We start from the raw sequence: 15428 nt of genomic DNA on the forward strand, positions 1-15428 counted from the left end.
CACGGGCAGCTGGGAGCTTGGATGCATGGATGGGTGTCAGACTGGCACAGTTTAGGAAAGAATGGGCCTCTAATACAAATCAAGTAGATTCATTAATGGATATGGGTCTGACAGAGGGGGCTTTGTATTGTGCAGAGTTCCACCAACTGCTCCTCACTTGAGCTTCACACCCATACTCCAGCTTCTTTTGTTTGTAAATTCTCTCTCTTTAGTCCCGGTGATGCACTTTGAATTCCCTTACCATTCATTTTTTAATGCATATGTGCCGTTAAAGACTGTTTAAAGTGAAAGCACCGTTTTAGGAATAGAAATTTGTCCGATCGTAAAAACAAAACGAGTCATATCAAATAAGGCTCGGGCGTGTCGGTGCCAACTTGCGGCCATGCCAATGAATCACACCCGCAAGCTGCTCGTTTAAGATGGAGCTCCGTGACGCTGCTCGGGCTTCAGAAGGTGTTTAGCTTCTGCGAAGCGAGGCCTATTGTATGTATGACTTTGAATGGTGCTGACTAAAAATATTTGTCCACAACAGCAAGCAAAGTGTGTGTGTGTCCTCCATAAAGCTTTATAGATTCACTGGAGTGAACATAAAACTTTATGAGCGTTGACCATTGCTATTAACCGAGAACAGCTTTCCATGGGAAAACATTTGCATTCATAAACTTGAATGATTCCATCTCGCATTACTCATCTCTTCACGCTTTAAGAACGAGAACATGTTGTTCCCCGAGTCTACTCCCCCCCCGTGCCCCTGTAACACACATGCCTCCGTCCGCAGGGAGTCCCCGTGCTTCCGCCTCGGCCCTGCACTTCCCGTCGCCCTCCATCATCCAGCAGTCAAGCCCTTACTTCACCCACCCGACCATCCGCTACCACCACCACCCTGGACAGGACCCCCTGAAGGAGTTTGTGCAGTTTGTCTGTGCTGATGGCCCGGGGCAGGCCGCCGGACAGGTAAGGTTCACGCTTTTTTTTAAAAATGTGTCTTTCGTGTAAACAAAACAATAATAATAATAATAATAGTATACCGGTAGATGCCACAAGGCCCCTGTTTTGCTTTCGTTATTTTAACAATAATAGGCTTGTCAGTCTTTATGTCTCCATGCACTAATTTAGTCTGATTCTTCAAATAATGTGATTTTCTACAATGCATGAGCCAAACCTTAATCTGATCATGTTTGGCTTTTTAAAAATGTGAAGAAAAAAAAATGTTGATATGCCACAAGGCTCTTGTTTTGCCGTCATTATCTGACTAATAATAGGCTTGTCAGTCAGTATGTTTCCATGCACTAAATTGGTCTAATTCCTCAAGTAATTAGTTTTTCTACAACACATGTAAAAACCATAATCTCATTGTTTGGCTTTTTTTTTTTTTTTTTAATAATAATAATGTCAATATGCCACAAGGCCCCCGCTTTGCTTTTATTATCTGAATAATAATAGGCTTGTCAGTTAGTATGTTTCCATGCACTAAATTATCCTGATTCCTCAAATAATTAAGTTTTCTACAACACATGTAAACACTTGAATCTAATTGTTTTTGGCTATTTAAAAATGTTGAAAACAATTTTAAAATACCAAAGGGCCTCTGTTTTGGTTTTATTATCTGAGTAATAATAGGCTTGTCAGTCAGTATGTCACTAAACTTGTCTGATTCCTCAAAAAATGTGTTTTTCTACAACACATGTAAACACCTTAATCTGATCGTGTTTGGCTTTTTTAAAAATGTAAAAAAAAAAACAAATACAAAAATGTTGTTATGCCACACGGCGCCTGCTTTACTTTCATTATCTGAATAATCCGAGTAATAATAGGCTTGTCAGTCAGTATGTTTCCATGCACTAAGTTAGTCTAATTCCTCAAGTAATTAGTTTTTCTACAACACATGTAAACACCTTAATCTGATCGTGTTTGGCTTTTTTAAAAATGTAAAAAAAAATAAAAATACAAAAATGTTGTTATGCCACACGGCGCCTGCTTTACTTTCATTATCTGAATAATCCGAGTAATAATAGGCTTGTCAGTCAGTATGTTTCCATGCACTAAGTTAGTCTAATTCCTCAAGTAATTAGTTTTTCTACAACACATGTAAGCAGCATAATCTCATTGTGTTTGGCTTTTTAAAAAATAAAGAATAATAATGTCAATATGCCACAAGGCCCCCGCTTTGCTTTTATTATCTGAATAATAATAGGCTTATCAGTTAGTATGTTTCCATGCACTTAATTATCCTCAAATAATTAAGTTTTCTACAACACATGTAAACACTTGAATCTAATTGTTTTTGGCTATTTAAAAATGTTGAAAACATTTTTAATATACCAAAGGGCCTCTGTTTTGCTTTTATTATCATGTAAACACCTTAATCTGATCGTGTTTGGCTTTTTTAAAAATGTAAAAAAAAAAAAAAAAATACAAAAATGTTGTTATGCCACACGGCGCCTGCTTTACTTTCATTATCTAAATAATGTGAGTAATAATAGGCTTGTCAGTCAGTATGTTTCCATGCAATTAATTAGTCTGATTCCTCAAATATTTAGTTTTCCTACAACACATGTAAACACCTTAATTTGATCGTGTTGGGCTTGCTAAAAATGTAAAAAATAAATAAATGAAAAAACAAGCCAAAAATATGAATATGCCACAAGGCCCCTGCATGCTTTGCTCTCATTATCTGAATAATAATAAGCTTGTCAGTCAGTATTTTTCCATGCTCTACTTTAGTCAGACCTTTCAAATAATTAGATTTTCTACAAAACATGTAGTAAATACCTTCATCTGATTGTGTTTGGCTTTTTTAAAAATATAAAAAATAAATAACAAAACATTTTAATATGCCACAGGGCCCCTCTTTGTCTTTCATTATCTGAATAATAATAGGTGTGTCAATTAGTATGTGTCCATGCACTAAATTAGTCTGATTCCTCAAATAATTCAGTTTTCTACAACACATGTAAACACCTTAATCTGTTCATGTTTGTCTTTTTAAAAATATTTAAAAAAAAATACAAAAATGTTTATATGCCACGAGAACCCTGTTTCTTTTTTAATTAGTTATGTTGACAACCACTTATGTTGACATGCAGTTACTTAGTCAAAAGGGCGTCAGCATAAGCGGCTTTGACTCTATTAATTTGTTGATTGTCTATTGGAACAAAGTGAAGTCAAGTTGGGATAATTGCCTGAAATTTGGCATTGAATACATTCATAATTCTTAGATTTTTTTCATGAAAGCATATTTTCTTAAATATGTTGCTGTAAATACTGGGCGTTGCCACAATCTGATCACTACTCCGCTGCTTATTTGTGGTGATAAAAATGCACATTAGCTCACAAAACACATCTTGTTGTTTAAACTCAAGGGTCAAAGCTTTGTATTGTCTTTGTGATTCCGACAGATTCATTCCCTATCTTTCTTGGTTGTATTCTTTATTGATTTTTTTTGGCTCCGCCCACTCACGCCAGTTTTGCAGCCATCAGCACGACACTGACAATCCGTCCCGATACATGTCAGTCCTGTTTTCTGTTGTCATCATCACGAGCTGTGGTTCCCAAACCCCTTTTCAGTTGGACTGTGGTTGTTCTGTGCTGCTGTTGTGGTTGCTGGTGCTGTGCCTGTGTACAAGCGTCCTCCCTCATGGTATTAATTATTTTGCCATCTTCCGGATGAACTCCGTCAAATAAATTTTGCTCACCCCCACCCACCATGGACCACCCCCGTGGAAACCTCTCACGCCCAGCTCCCACTCCTATCAAACCCTGTGGTGATTATAATTTTTCACACCTCCATAAAAGACGCCGCCCACATACGTCATCCCTTTGGTTGTTGTTCTCCACCGCCTTCCTCCCCCTTCTTCCACCATCGTTCCTCCTTCTCCCCTCACCTCCGTCATGGATATTTTTTGACCTGGCCTCCTGAGCTGCGTCCTTTTTTTTTTTTTTCATCCCGTGTTTGCGAACTGTCGCATGTCGCCCTCCTGACCCTGTTTGTGTTGTCTGCAGCCAAACGGGAGCGGCCAGAGCAAAATGCCAGGCTCCTTCTTGCTGCCTCCACCTCCCCCAGTGGCCCGCCCAGTGCCCCTCCCTATGCCCGACTCTAAACCCAACAGCACGCCCCCTGACGGCGGACTCTCCTCGCCCGCATCTCCGTGTAAGTGACCCCACAAAAGACCATAATCAAAAGTAATTTTTGAAAAAAAAAAAAAAAAAAAAAGCCCTCCACAGTGGAAAAACGTCCCCCTGCCGTTGCTCGTGTCTAACCAGCAACTCACACCCCCTTTATCCTTTGGAGGCGGGGCCTGCTCTGACATAAACACGGATATAAATTGCCAGACGTGCACCTGGGTTGAGACCCCCAGACGTGGAAGCTTCACCGGCTCACCATGAAATCTTCACGTCTTCCCCTGCCTGACTCTTGCAGCAGATGACAAGAATAAGTTCATCCTTTCATTTTAATACATGGAAGGGACAGATCTAAGATGGTTCCACTAGGGCAGGGGTATTCAACCGGCGGCCCGGGAATCAACAACATACCAGCCCACGAGTTCGGTTCAAAACTTGGAAAAACTCTCATTTTGGCAGCAAATTCCTAAAAACTCTAGAGTGCTCGTGTTGTGTAGAGGAACTTGGACAACTGTAAACATGGATCCTTGATTTGACATTTTAACCTTGCTGGGCGTTCCTCAAGGCACCTCTTTTCGTCCCCTCCTTTTTTCAGAAGGTGATTTATGTAACTACGGTATTGCTCTCGCTAGTGGTGTTCCCCAGGGTTCAACGTTAGGGCCTCTTTTTTTCATATTTTGGGCTATTCAACCAGTGGCCCGTTTATTCCGTTCAAAAAACGTGTGAGAGACTCACATTTTTGCAGCAAATTCCTCAAAACACTAAGGTCCTCCTATGGTGTGGAGGAACTTGGACCACTGTAAACACAGATCCCTATATTGACATTCGAACCAAACTTGGGATCAGCACAACTGAGGTTCCTCAAGGCACCCCTTTAAGTTATCTACTTTTTCAGAAAGTGATTTATGTAACAAATGTGTTGCTGTAGCTTGTTTGATAGATAGATAGATAGATAGATAGATAGATAGATAGATAGATAGATAGATAGATAGTACTTAGTACTTTATTGATTCCTTCAGGAGAGTTCCCTCAGGAAAATTAAAATTCCAGCAGCAGTGTGCAGAATTGAGAACAAATTTAAAAAGTAAATATTGGGGGTATAAATGGATATAAAGTGGAAAATATGAAAATAACAGGAAAAATATAAAGCAATAATAAGAATGAAAATAAAACGGTAAAAATAAGAATATAACAAGAGAAACTTGGCAGTAGTGACTATGTTATGAAAACTATTGATGTTCCCAAAGGTTTCACTTTAAGTCTGCTTTTTTTTTCTCCATATTTTGGGCAAAAGTGGCCCTGCGATGAGGTGGCGACTTGTCCAGGGTGTACCCCGCCTTCCGCCCGATTGTAGCTGAGATAGGCGCCAGCGACCCCGAAAGGGAATAAGCGGTAAAAAATGGATGGATGGATTTTGGGCAATTCAACTGGTTGCCCTACGTGTTCCGTTCAAAAAACTTGTGAGTGACTCATATTTTCGCGGCAAATTCCTCAGAACATGAGAGTGCTCCTGTTGTGTAGAGGAACTTGGACCACTGTAAACACAGATCCCTGTATTGACATTCTGACTTTGTGAGCAAACTTCGAACCAAACTTGGGATTTACCCAACTGAGGCGTTCCTCAAGGCACCGCTTTAAGTCATATCCTTTTTTTCAGAATTTGATTTATGTACAAAGGTGTTGCTGTAGCTTGTTTACTAGTGGTGTTCCCAAAGGTTCCACTTTAGTTCCTCTTTTTTTTCATATTTTGGGCAATTTAACTGGTAGCCCACGAGTTCAGTTAAAAAAACTTGTGAGAGACTCACATTTTTGCGACAAATTCTTAAAACACTAGTGTGCTTCTGGTGTGTAGAGAAACTTGGACCACTGACATGCTTACCTTGTTAGCAAACTTCCAACACTAGGGTTCCAAATTTGGGATTCACACAACTGAACCATTCCTCAAGGCACCACTTTAAGTCCTCTCCTTTTATTAGAAAGTGATTTTTCTAACAAAGATGTTTACTAGTGGTGTTCCCAAAGTCCACTTTTTTTTTTCACTTTTTGGGCAATTTAACTGGTAGCCCACGAATTCTGTTAAAAAAAACTTGGGAGAGACTCACATTTTGGCAGCAAATTCTTAAAAACACTAGAGTGCTCCTGTTGTGTAAAGGAACTTGGACCACTGACATTCTAACCTTTTTCGCAAACTTTGAACACTGGGGTCCAAATTTGTGATTTTCACAACTTTAAGTCTTCACCTTTTTGTTTTTTTAGAATTTAATTTATGTAAGAAATGTGTTGTTGTAGCTTGCTTACTAATGGCGTTCCCAAAGGTTCCTCTTTAGGTCCTCTTATTTTATATATTTTGGGCTATTCCACCAGAAGCCCATGAGTTCAGTTAAAAAATTATGAGAGACTCACATTTATGCAGCAAATTCTTAATAAAAACCCTAGAGTGCTCCTGTTGTGTTGAGTCTAGAAAGAGGTTCCACAGCCGCCGCAGCAGAACCTCCGGGTGCTGTAACAGCTTCTTCCCTCAGGCCATAAGACTCTTGAATTCATCGTAATAATCCTCTCAATTCCCCCTAAAAACAGATTAACTCACTGGAATATAAAGATAATACAACATACTTCCATAAATGTGTATGCATATGCAAAAGTGCAATATTTATCTGTACGATAATCTATTTATTTATATCTGCACCTTATTGCTCTTCTATCCTTCACTACAATGAGCTAATGCAACAACATTGAGTTCTTATCTGTACTGTAAAGTTCAAATTTGAATGACAGTAAAAGAAAGTCTAAGTCTAAGAGTAATCCTGTTGTGTTGCGGAACTTGGACTGTAAACACAGATCCCTGGATTGTAATTTTAACTTTGTCAGCAAACTTCGTACCCTGGGGGTCTAAACCTTTGATTTACCCAACTTGGACTTTCCTCAAGGCACCCCTTAAAGTCCTCTCCTTTTTTCAGAAAGTGATTTACGTAACTAAGGTATCGCTGTAGCTTGTTTGCTAATGGTGTTCCTCAAGGTTCAACTTTAGGTCCTCTTTTTTTCATATTATGGGCGATTCAACTGGTGGCCCACGAGTTCCGTTCATAAAACCTGTGTGTCACTCACATTTTTGCAGCAAATTCTTAAAAATACTACAGTGCTGTCATAGAGATGACCTCGAACTAGCTTTTTTGCAGAAAGTCCTTCAAAACTGCCAAAATAAAAAATGGCCAAATTAAACGTCTGCTGTAGAGGACGCCGGTTCTCTGGAACATACAAAAAAGACTAATGGGGAATAGAGAAGTCCGGCCCCCTGGTCCTTAGCTTCCTGGAAATGTGTGGAATATCTCTGCACTAGAAAATGGGTTGTTTTTTGTGGAATAACTCCATGACTTGAATTGAAGGAGTAAAGTCAGTTGGCAAGTGGGGCGACTTGTCTCACAATATTTTAGGGGCACTGGATGGAGCATTTTTCAAATGTACTATTTGTGTTTCCCACAGTCAGTGTCTGAGAGTCCTTTGTCTTTTTTTGTGTGTTTTCCCAATATACAGAAAAGTGGATGTACTGAAAACGGTCTCATTGATTTACACTGAATTGCAGACGTTCTCCTCCTGTCTCGCTCTTGTATTTACACTGTACACTTCTTCACTGTAGCCTTTGGATAACTGCACACCGGGTTGTGAATTCTCCTCAACGACCCTAAATATGTCACACTCTGACGCCAGCGGCCTATAAATGTCCCTGAATGGTCCTCAGTGTTACAAGTTGAAGTACTTTCAGTAGAGTTTATAAACAGATTTCAACCCATGTTATCAAAAAGGAGATTATAAGGCTTTTTTTAAATGTTGTGTGTAGGAATGTAACGATATAAAAATGTCATATCATGATTATTGTGACCAAAAGTATCACAATAATCATTGTTATCACCCTATAGTTCAGGGGTCGGCAACCTGCGGCTCCGGAGCCGCATGCGGCTCTTTGGCCACTCTGATGTGGCTTAGCTGCACAATCGCCGACCCCTTTGAAAAATGGAAATACTTATTTAGCGTATTTGGCTTTCCGCTTAGGAAAAATATTTAGACTTAGACAAACTTTAATGATCCACAAGGGAAATTGTTCCACACAGTAGCTCAGTTACAATGATGGAAAGTGTAAGGATGGAAAGGACAATGCAGGTATAAATAGACTAAATATAGCAATGTAAAATAAAACATATGTACGTAATATTTACATAATATATGTACAGTATATTATATATGTTTGGTAATGGAATAACAACAAAAACTATGGCTAATATACCAAAAAATTATTTTTTGGTTCCCTAACAGTTAAATATGTTTATTTTTTCAGTTTTTATTTATAAATGTTTTAGAGGTTTTTTTGTTTTTTTTTTAACAAAGGCAAAACGGGGATTTTTGTCTTACTTACCTTTCTTGTGACATCAGGTGGGTTCACTTCCTGTCTGTCCGTGTTAAATCTTCACATTCTGTCCTAAAAGAGCATACACTAAGTGTGAGTTTAATGTGCACAATTAAATAACTAAATTGCTCTGACAGTAATAGTTTGTATCGGAGTATGACGTTTGTAATAAATATAATTCACTTAATGCGTAAAGACGTTCAAGTGTCTTGTATTCATGTTAGCTTTTAAGATGGCCAGGGATTAGCGTGCTACCTGCTTTTACAGGAAATGAGCAGTATCACTGTGAGTTGTTTAAAGTACAGTAATCAATCGCGGTTCTACGATTATTTAAATTTTAAACCGTAATACTAACTGTCGACAATTTTACCGCGGTTCATCATTAAAGTTAATGTTAAAGTCCCTACGATAGTCTCACACACACACACACTAGGTTTGGTAAAAATTACCCCTTGTTCACCCCCTGGAAGGTGAGGACAGCAATGAGCAGCAGCGGTAGCCGCGCTCCAAAATCATTTGGTGATTTAACCCCCAATTCCAACCCCTTGATGCTGAGTGCCAAGCAGGGAGGTAATGGGTCCCAATTGTATAGTCTTTGGTATGACTCGGCCCGGGGTTTGAACTCACGACCTTCCAGTCTCAGGGCGGACACTCTAACCAGGAGGCCACAAGTCCCAATCAATATTATCAAATCCGCACAATTAGAAAGTGTAATCAAAATATAAATTCTTGTATTTTTTTCTAAACAGTAAGAACCTTCCGTCATTGGTGCCTCTACGTCAATAATGACGTTACTATCAGCAGAAGAGATAACTTCGGTCTATTGGAAGAAGGGTTTTTTCAAAAATGTATTTCTCTAAAAGCCAAATATGCAGCCTGAATCTTAATTGTTAATGGCTTTCAAGTTGGGATACTCTATATTGTTTTTTTTGTTTTTTGTTTTTACCAATATTTGATGTACTGATATTGACACACTTAATGTCCAATATCAACAGCTCTTCCCTCATACAAATTCACATATCAATAGTTGGTGCTAAATATAATGTATGTACATAATACCATATTTCAAGGAATATTTAGCCGGTATGTAAGCCGCACTCACAAAATTTTAAGGAAAACCCAATATTTTCCATATATTAGCCGCACCAGACTATAGGCCACAGATATATACGTTGTGAAATGAGTTATTTACACAGAAAGAGTTTGCAAATGTTTATTTACATACCATCTTTTTTCCAAACGGTGTCTGTAGCCCACTTGCCGTGGAAGCCAGCTCTCCAATCAGCTAAACAGATTCAATAAGTCCACAGTGAAGTTTTTGTGAATTTATAAAACTAAAATAATACATGGAAACACTCCCAACAGACTTCACGCATTGAGACGTTTTAGTAAGTAAGAATAGTTTTAGTTATATTGTAAAATTTACAAAAGTTTCTTGGCGTGATGAATGAAGAATCCATACAAGTAGAACTGCTATGGATGATTAGAAAACGGAACATCACTTGTACTTGAAAGCTAAACGGAAGCAAATGCTGTAGACGTTCAGCCCGCAGCAGCTACTGTGAGCAAACTCATCCCAAAGATGGCGCCATAGCGCAAACAATAACACACCATTTCAATGTCTTTGCGTGTGTTTTATAAAAACTATTTGCATTATGGCGGTCAGCGAAGAAAAAGCCACAAATTAGCTGCACCGTTTTATAAGCCGCAGGATTCAAAGTTTAGGAAAAAGTAACGGCTTATAGTCTGGAGTTTATGGTAATTATAGCTTTTATATTGAACATAATTGTTCAAGGGCAGCATGGTGGACCAGGGGTTAGTGCATCTGCCTCACAAAACAAAGGTCCTAAGTAGTCCTGCGTTCAATCCCGGGCTCGGGATCTTTCTGTGTGGAGTTTGCATGTTCTCCCCGTGAGTGCGTGGGTTCCCTCCGGGTACTCCGGCTTCCTCCCACCTCCAAAAACATGCACCTGGGGATAGGTTGTTTGGCAACACTAAATTGGCCCTAGTGTGTGAATGTGAGTGTGAATGTTGTCTGTCTATCTGTGTTGGCCCTGCGATGAGGTGGCGACTTGTCCAGGGTGTACGCCGCCTTCTGTCCGATTGTAGCTGAGATAGGCACCAGCGCCCCCCGTGACCCCAAAAGGGACAAGCGGTAGAAAATGGATGGATGGATAATTGTTCAATAAATAGAGCACACTCTTACGCAATATTGGTTATGTCATACCCACACAAATGATCGTTTATAGTTGCGAACATGACAGGACATACCCAAATAATTCTGGGTCCAAAGAAAATTTAGCATCATCAAATTTTGTTAAACTTTCACATAAATAGATAAGTTGTTATCCTGAGTATGTTTTAACCCAGTCTAAAGTAGCGATCTTAAATTTGAACTTTAATTATGTTGTCCACTAGGCCAAGCTCGGGTTTAAATGCGATACCAAATTGAAAGGAAACGTTTCTTAAACATGGTAAAGCAGCGATAAAGTTTAGTTTCAATTCAGATCCCCAGTATTCTCTCATACTTCAGTAGAGAAAGATCCTTATTAAAATGACGAAAAACTGATGTCGGTTTTATCGATCGAAATGAACACCAGGACAGTAGTTTTTATATCTATATTGAATATACCATGGAACACAAGTATCTCTGTTGTAAGAGAATGTATGGAACACATGTTTTTGCATACCAGTATTAGATGTTGGATGGATTTGCGTATTCAAGCCTTGCTTGTTTGCCATTTTAAGCAATCAGTCTGTTTGTGAACTCATGTCTTTTTGTCCTCTTCTGTCCCCCGTAGCATACTCCACGCCAGGCGCCACAGCTCCCAACAGGTTTGTCGGCATCGGATCACGGGACAACAACTTTCTGAACATCCCGCAGCAGACACAGGTGGGACTGATTCTAGTACATCCTGTCCGGTACAGTAGATCTACCCGCTTTGCGCGGGGGGTGACGTTCCGACGCCCCCCCGCATATGGTGAAAAAATGTGAGAAATTGAGACGACCATAAAATGTCTATTTGTGATGCTGTTATAAAGCCTGGATCATGCTGTTGCTCGGAGGCGCCACCATGGCCGTTGCATGTGGAGGGCAGGTTTTAAACTGGACGTTTAAAAAGTTAAAATACCACTGATCGTCACACACACACTAGGTTTCCCGCTGCATTTGACCCATCCCCTTGTTCCACCTCCTGGGAGGTGAGAGGAGCAGTGAGCAGCAGCGGTGGACACACTCGGGAATCATTTTTGGTGATTTAACCCCCAATTCCAACCCTTGATGCTGAGTGCCAAGCAGGGAGGTAATGGGTCTCAGATGTATAGTCTTTGGTATGACTCGGCCAGGGTTTAGAATCACGACCTACCGATCACAGGGCGGATACTCTAACCACAATAATTGCTACTGTGCGTTTGCGACAAAAGACGCCAACAGTCTAAAAGCTTAGAAGCACAATCCTGGCTTTAGCCCTAAAATACACCTCACAATCTCATGAAATGTATTAAATTCTAAAATTTAGGAACTCACAGTGAAATAAAAAAATTAATAATTTGGATCCAATATCTGTGAGGATCCACTGTTTCCAGTATACATCAGCCCCTCCGCGACCGTGCCAATGCACGCTAATTCAAACAATCCCTGCGACTTATGTACGGACTCGCAACTTTGTCCAGACCTCACATCATTTTTGCCGACCAAAGTTGCCTCTGAGCGTATTTGTCCACTGTCTCGTCAAAACCTGCGTCTGTGTCTTGTGTAGACAAAGCAGGAAAGGCAGACGTGTAACAAAGTGTCAACTTTTTATTTTTTTTTAAACATTTTTTATTCGATTTTTAGAGACATACAATAGACAAAAGTAAACACAAATACATCAAATGCGCACACAAATTTGGACATACCTCATTTAATTTGTTATCTTTATTTTCTTGACTATTTACATTGTAGATTGTCACTGAAGGCATCAAAACTATGAATGAACACACGTGGAGTTATTTACTTAACAAAAACATGTGAAATAACTGAAAACATGTTTTATATTCTAGTTTCTTCAAAATAGCCAGCCTTTGCTTTGATTACTGCTTTGCACACTCTTGGCATTCTCTTGAGTTAGTCACCTGAAATGTTTTTCACCTGACAGGTTTGCCTTATCAGGGTTGATTAGTGCAATTTTTTTGCACAGGTGATTACTCGCTCGCATAATTACTTTAAGAAAAGACCACAGTATTTGTACACAAATGCAATTTTACTCTCGGAATATCATGCAGGAAGTTTTTTTAAGCCTTTTACTTCATTTTTTTGCACAAAACTTGGTAGAAGGGTTATACAATGTTATTTTCAGGCTGTATTTTGGATTGGAAATTTGCCAGCAAGCACACAAGTCGGAGTCTCCTCACTCATTTTTGCACATATGTACAAATGTACGTATTTGATCTGATCTCTAACCGTGTAGCAGTCAAGATAAAAAAAGGCGTGTATGGTCCAAATACATTTTATGATTAATTCTATTGTGTTCATGGATGTGCGATCATTTTTTATCATTAATCGCATGAGTGAACTCGTATTGAAATCAAAAGTTGATTGAATGTTATTGAAAACTTTTGCAGCAGTTTTCTGAAAATGGCATTTTAAATACAGTATATGTATAAAACCCAAATTTAGTGAAGTTGGCACGTTGTGTAAATCGTAAATAAAAACAGAATGCAATGATTTGCAAATCCTTTTCAACCTATATTCAGTTGAATGGACTGCAAAGACAAGATACTTAACGATCAAACTGGAAACTTTATTTTTTGCAAATATTAGCTCATTTGGAATTTAATGCATACAACATGTTTCAAAAAAGTTGACAAAGGTGGCAAAGAGGATTGAGATAGATTGAGGAATGCTCATCAAACACTTATTTGAAACATCCCATATGCATACTTGCCAACCCTCCCGACTTTCCTGGGAGACTGCAGAATTTCAACACCCCTCCCAAAAATCTTCCGGGGCAACCATTCTCCCGATTTTCGCCCGGACAACAATATTTGGGGCGTGCCTTAAAGGCACTGCCTTTATCGTCCTCAACAACCTGTCATCAAGTCCGTTTTCCCTCCTTACAAACAGCGTACCAGTCTAATCATATTACATATACGTCATTCATACACACACGAGTGAATGCAAGACATACTTGATCAACAGCCATACAGGTCACACTGAGGGTGGCCGTAAAAACAACTTTAACACTGTTACAAATATGCGCCACACTGTCAACCCACACCAAACAAGATTGACAAACACAAACCGGTATAGCTCGGTTGGTAGAGCGGCCGTGCCAGCAACTTGAGGGTTGCAGGTTCGATCCCCGCTTCCGCCTTCCTAGTCCATGCCGTTGTGTCCTTGGGCAAGACGCTTTACCCAATGGCTCCCAGTGCCACCCACACTGGTTTAATTGTAACTTAGATATTGGGTTTCACTATGTAAAGCGCTTTGAGTCACTTGAGGAAAAAGTGCTATATAAATATAATTCACTTCACTTCACATTTTGGGAGAACATCCGCACCGTAACACAAAATAAACACAACAGAACAAATACCCAGAATCCCTTGTAGCTCTAACTCTTCCGGGATACTACAATCCACACCCCCGCTACCACCCAACCCTGCCCACCAACAGCGTAGCTTCGTAGTAAAAGAGTACGGGTACTAGACTGGCCTGTCTGTAGTCCAAACTTGTCTTGCATCACAAATGTGTTAAACAATTTGAAGCCTGAAATACCACAAGGGAGAACTTCAGACTGTTGAACAACTTAAGCTGTACATCAAGCAAGAATGGGAAATAATTCCACCTGCAGCTGAGATAGGCTCCAGCACCCCCTCGAACCCCGAAAGGGACAAGTTGTAGAAAATGGATGGATGGAAGTTTCAAAAATTGGTCTCCTCAGTTCCCAAAAATTTACTGAGTGTTGTTAAAAGGAAAGTTCTTGTAACACAGTGGTAAAATTGCCCATGTGCCAACTTTTTAAAATGTGTTGCTGCCATTAAATTCTAAGTTAATGATTATGTGCCCCCCCCAAAAAATGTTTCTCATTTCGAACATTAAATATCTCGAATATAAGTTGACAAGGATTTGCCACTCATTGTATTCAGTTTTTATTTACCATTTACACATGGCAACTTCACTGGTTTTGGGGTTTGTACTAATGAAGAGTGAAACTTTGTACAAGGTAGAATCTGTGTTTCCTCCAATAGCAATGATTTGCAAATCCTTTTCAACCCATATTCAGTTGAATTCACTACAAAGCCAAGATATTTGATGTTCAAACTCATAAACTTATTTATTATTTTTTTTTGCAAATAATAATCAACTTTGAATTTCATGGCTGCAACACGTGCCAAAGTAGTTGGGAAAGGGCATGTTCACCACTGTGTTACATCACCTTTTCTTTCAACAACACTCAATAAACGTTTGGGAACTGAGGAAACTAATTGTTGAAGCTTTGAAAGTGGAATTCTTTCCCATTCTTGTTTTATGTAAAGCTTCAGACGTTCAACAGTCCGGGGTCTCCGCTGTAGTATTTTATGCTTCATAATGCGCCACACATTTTTGATGGGAGACAGGTCTGGACTGCAGGCGGGACAGGAAAGTACCCACACTCTTTTTTTACGAAGCGACGCTGTTGTAACCCATGCGGAATGTGGCTTGGCATTGTCTTGCTGAAATAAGCAGGGGCGTCCATGAAAAAGACGGCGATTAGATGGCAGCATATGTTCTTCCAAAACCTGTATGTACCTTTCAGCATTAATAATGCCTTCACAGATGTGTAAGTTACCCATGCCTTGGGCGCTAATGCACCCCATACCATCACAGATGCTGGCTTTTGAACTTTGCGTCGATAACAGTCTGGATGGTTCGCTTCCCCTTTGGTCC

The 15428-nt window shown here is 39.6% G+C and overlaps 1 protein-coding gene across 12 annotated transcripts in view; it reads left to right on the forward strand.

Annotated features, from left to right (window-relative positions):
- Positions 1-15428, forward strand: part of nfixb (nuclear factor I/Xb) — a 535801-nt gene that overhangs the window by 502648 nt on the left and 17725 nt on the right. For 10 of the 12 annotated variants that reach the window (XM_061885585.1, XM_061885588.1, XM_061885582.1 and 7 more), the window contains 3 exons: positions 779-954; positions 4003-4150; positions 11323-11414. In XM_061885585.1, the coding sequence (XP_061741569.1) occupies positions 779-954; positions 4003-4150; positions 11323-11414 (416 nt within the window). The remainder of the gene's footprint in view (positions 1-778; positions 955-4002; positions 4151-11322; positions 11415-15428) is intronic. The other 2 variants (XM_061885589.1, XM_061885593.1) reach the window with 1 other exon arrangement.

Source organism: Nerophis ophidion, linkage group LG23, assembly GCF_033978795.1.
Source record: "Nerophis ophidion isolate RoL-2023_Sa linkage group LG23, RoL_Noph_v1.0, whole genome shotgun sequence".
Lineage (NCBI taxonomy): Eukaryota > Metazoa > Chordata > Actinopteri > Syngnathiformes > Syngnathidae > Nerophis > Nerophis ophidion.